This window comes from Aplysia californica, unplaced genomic scaffold (genome assembly GCF_000002075.1).
Source record: "Aplysia californica isolate F4 #8 unplaced genomic scaffold, AplCal3.0 scaffold00419, whole genome shotgun sequence".
NCBI classification, from domain to species: domain Eukaryota; kingdom Metazoa; phylum Mollusca; class Gastropoda; order Aplysiida; family Aplysiidae; genus Aplysia; species Aplysia californica.
In genome coordinates, this window is record NW_004797689.1 from 282,219 (window position 1) to 286,534 (window position 4,316).

A 4,316-nucleotide genomic window follows, 5' to 3' on the forward strand; every position below is an offset into this window, starting at 1 on the left:
GTGTGTGTGTGTCGTTGGGGAGGGGGGGTAGTGGGGTAGAGAATGAAATCACTGAAGTGAGAGGACTAATCTGTTGCGTAGACGCGAGCTGATGGGATGATGGCCTTCATCTAGCTGTAGGGAAAACAGGAAATAACGCAGCGGTGGTAGGTAGAAATATCGGGGACATGAGAGGGGGTGGGTTAGGGTGGGTGATATGTCTGTTGATTGGTAGAAAGACGGATGGTGAGTTCGACTGATTGTTTTTTTCGGGGGGGGGGAGGCGAAGAAGGAGAAAGAAGAGGGGAAGGACCAAGCTGTAGAAGAAACAAGAGGCGGAGAATGAGGAGGGCCAAGGAGAAGGGGGAATACGTGAAAAAGAATAAGAAGGAGATGGGCCCAAAAGAAGAACATTGAGGAGGAGGAGAAAGGCCAAGAGGGAAGACGCAGAAGAGAAGAAGAGCCAAGAAGAAGATGGGGGAAAAGTAGAAATGAAAAGATTAGCATCAGGAGAGAAGAAAAAGTTGTCTGGGAGAGAGAGGGGCGACCATTGTCTACGAGAGATAAAAGCATGGTGAACCAGCCATCCAGACAAGATGCAAATAATAACTTACAGATAGGAGGCCACGGGAGAATGAGCTTGGACAAGAAGAGGGAAATTAAATAGAGACTGAACGAGCGGTTAGGGATAGGGCTGGTAGTCTAAAGGTAAAAGGAGATGCAAGCCAAAGTCTGCACAATCTGTTCATTATTGCCATCATGGTCGTCTTATACAATCCTTTTGTGATAAGGCTGCGTTTGTGTTGTTTAACGCACTGCCTGACGTGAATAGAGATCTCTTCGAAGGTGTCGCACGTAGACCAGCTGTTAGAATACTGGAGAAGGAACAGCAACAAAAACAATGACAATGATAATGACATGGAGGGAAGGAGACTTTCCTGGTCTGTGCAATGTCATATTATTATACGAGGGGCTTTTGAAGCGGGTTGGAGCCCGCATTGGTAGGTCCTTAGCTTTTTGTCTTTTGTTTTTATCTTTCTACCTGGCTTTTCTCCAGCACGAAATGGCTGTTATTGTGTCGATATGGTTCTCTTTGCTTAAACACAAACAAACAAACACAACTAAAGTTTGGCACTTTCTGTTTGTACGCAATGGGCCTATATGTCGAGGTGATAGGAAAGCCTAGGCTGAAACGAATACAACTTCAAATACCGAATGTCCTTGGGTTGTGTTCTGCCACAAGTACTTTCAATCATGATAAGTCGCCATGTATGTGAGTGCATGCTGTTTATTTTTATGGTCTTGACGTTTTATGGTTTCTTTTTCTGTCTGTCTACAGTTTTGTGCTTTACATTTGCGGATCCAGTTAGTCCTTTGCGGTGATCGAAAGATAGTTGTTGAGAAATTCTAAAGCTGTAACTCCTTGCCTCCCCTTCCCTTTAAACTTTTTAATTTGCCTGTATCTGGAAGACGTTCATGGTATTTTTGTTGACCATTCCACTGACTCTATCTTACGGTCTTCCCTTTTTAGAATTATATTGTTGCAATTATCTTGATAAATGTTTCATTAAAAGAAAATGCAGGAACAAAAATTTATTAAAAAAACCAACAACAGCACACACATTCTCTCTCTCTCTCTCTCTCTCTCTCTCTCTCTCTCACACACACACACACACACACACACACACACACACACACACACACACACACTAAAAAAAAAACCCAAAACTTTTCTAAGAGTGCTTCTGAAGTGGGAAAGAATGGAACAGGGGGGAGGGAGGTGTGTCCTCGACAGTTTTTGACAGAGGATTCTGCTCAAGACCACTCTCGTCTAAATGCAGTATCCGAGCAGCCACATCGATATAATCACCATTGAGTGCGGATTGTGTATGACAGACGTTGTGAGTAGCTGCTGTTTATGTTGCAGTCCGAAGCAAATTGCGTGCGCTGCACTTTTCAGCTTAGGCAATATTATGCAGATCCCACTGAGCTCTTTCGGAAATTTGGCAGATTTATTTGAACGAAATCCGCGATGAAACGTGAGAGGTGTAAACAAATCCTTTTCCAAAGTTCCCAGGGGACCGTGAAGAATATGCCGCAGGAAATTCTGTAAAGGCCACGGAGATGTAAGGAATTATAAACGTATTCAGGGACGCCTTTTTGAAATATAGAGCATGTTGTATTTGTATCCAAGGGTCCTGAAGAAAACTTAATATATGGCTGCCCGTATGGTTCAGAGATCCGCTGTCCGGAGCAGTTTTTGTTTTAAAGCTGTAGGTTTTTTATTTTTATTTTTGTGTTTGCCTAGCCTAGTTCTTTTCATTCACCGTGCTGCTGTTGTTGTATGGATGTGATGTGCTTTACTCTGACTGAACTGAACTGAGAATTTTATCGCGCACAAAAATAGACCCGGGACTAACTAATGACGGATACGGGCACACCCCCCCCCCCCCCCTAGAAAAAATGTGTAAATGAACTTTACAAACGAACAAACAGACAAACAAAAACCCCCCCAAACAATCAACAAATCAACTAATGAATGAATAAATAATGAATTAAAGAAAGAAATAGAAACCACATTTGAAATAGAAAGACAGACAATGACGAAGAAACAAGAAAAGGAACCTGCAATAAGTGTCTCGTGGGTCTCCCGTGTGCCTCAAGCGTACTTACCTGAGCTGGTAGTGCAGTTGTAGCGGGAGGTTGAACACACATAGCGCTACGTCAGCGATGGCTAGATAGCAGATGAAGATGTTCGTGACCGTGTGCAGCTGCCGGTAGCGCACGATCACCACGACCACCAGCAGGTTGGCGAAGCAGCCGAAGAGAATGACGATAGAGTAGAGCGTGATGACCACGGTCTGCCAGCGCTCCTCGTTCAGCACCGTCCAGTCGCTGCGCCACGAGTCGTAGGTGTCTGTCACGTTCAGCCGGGCCATCAGCTCCTCCAGGCTCACCTTGAAGTCGTCGTTCAGCTCGGACGCCGGTTCTACGGGGACAGACATGATGGCGGCTCGTGTGTTAGAGCAACGAGCGAAGAGCTACCGTTGACGCTTGTCCAGTAGGATTGCCGAACAACCCTCCCACTTCACCGTTGTTCCTAAGACAGGAACAGCAAAGTTCAACTCAACCTGAGCACAAGCACGAACGTTGATCGATATCCTAATCTTGTGTTCGGAGATAATCCACCGCACGATGACGCTATCAGAATAGATTTGATTTTGGGATTATCCCAGAAACATTTCACTTCTCTGAAAAAAGGCAAGACAAACTAGCTTCTTAGACACTGTGCGCCAGCTAGTTACTTGCGGATTTAGCAAACGCAGCGAAAAACACAGCGGTGTTGACAGAATAATTATATCTTTGATTATCCAAATTGACTCACAGGGTCACGGTTATGAAAGCACAGCATTCATGCAACCTGAAAAACATATGGCTCGAGTCACTTCAGCCTTCACTCTAAGAAATTGCCTACGACTTTCATGGGGGGTCTGCAGGCCCTTAAGCGTGTTGATTTTACTTGGGGCTTAAAGGCTTGTCCGTATCTTTACCAATGACTTTTTTGTGTGAAGCTGTCAGCTGCATTCCAGAATTAATGGGCCGTTGTGTTGGCGTGCTTCTGCACGAGGTTCTGTTTTTTCAGTTTGTCAACGCGCTGGGCAAACAGCAAATCTGATCAAAGAATCGATTTGACAATCCGTTTTCCAGACGATCGCTGTTGGTACCATATCTTGCATGTGAGCCAGGCCACGCAGTGTTATCCCTCACCAGCTTCCTTGTCGCGCCTCGGTCGTACGGCGAGCACTCCGCTCTGACGTTTCCATTCCCCGATCTCCCCACGCTCGTGGACTTTGCTCGTCTGAGCCGGTTTTATTGCTCCGTTACTCCTCTACTCCAGAGATTGAAAAATCCAATGGATGGCTGTATCAACTACTTTGTTTCTACTGCACTCTAGTTTTTACGATGGACGAATCTTTTTTAAAAACTCCGGTTTATTATCCTTTGTTTCCACCTTTCATAACAAAATGAGGTTTGGGGTGAATTCTGCTTGTCCTAACGGGAGACCCTTTTATTGGTAGCTGCAGTGTTTTCTGTGTGGCTAAGTGGTTTCTCCAGCGCTATGGGTGCGTCCAATATTTCGATGACTGTAGATTGAAAGTCGCTGTCTACTGTAAATGGAAATGTAGAGACAAAAGCGGTCAGCTTATTGGATCTTCGAAGAAACTTGCTCCTGTCTGCCCGTTCAGTTCTGCGAACCCATAAGTTTGGGCGTGGATCTCCCAATGCCAGTCTGAAAAAATGCATAAAAAGAACTTTAGTTTCCTTTTTCCGACCCC

The 4,316-nt window shown here is 45.0% G+C and overlaps 2 protein-coding genes across 3 annotated transcripts in view; one reads left to right on the forward strand and one right to left on the reverse strand.

The window, feature by feature from the left end:
- LOC101860757 (cleavage and polyadenylation specificity factor subunit 2) overlaps positions 1 to 4,316 on the forward strand; it is a gene marked incomplete at its 3' end in the record, with an annotated part of 149,649 nt that overhangs the window by 48,174 nt on the left and 97,159 nt on the right.
- LOC101858291 (prolactin-releasing peptide receptor) overlaps positions 1 to 4,316 on the reverse strand; it is a 29,220-nt gene that overhangs the window by 9,122 nt on the left and 15,782 nt on the right. For both annotated transcript variants that reach the window (XM_035971334.1, XM_005104407.3), the window contains exon 2: positions 2,653 to 4,270. In XM_035971334.1, the coding sequence (XP_035827227.1) occupies positions 2,653 to 2,984 (332 nt within the window). In that variant the 5' untranslated portion in view covers positions 2,985 to 4,270. The remainder of the gene's footprint in view (positions 1 to 2,652; positions 4,271 to 4,316) is intronic.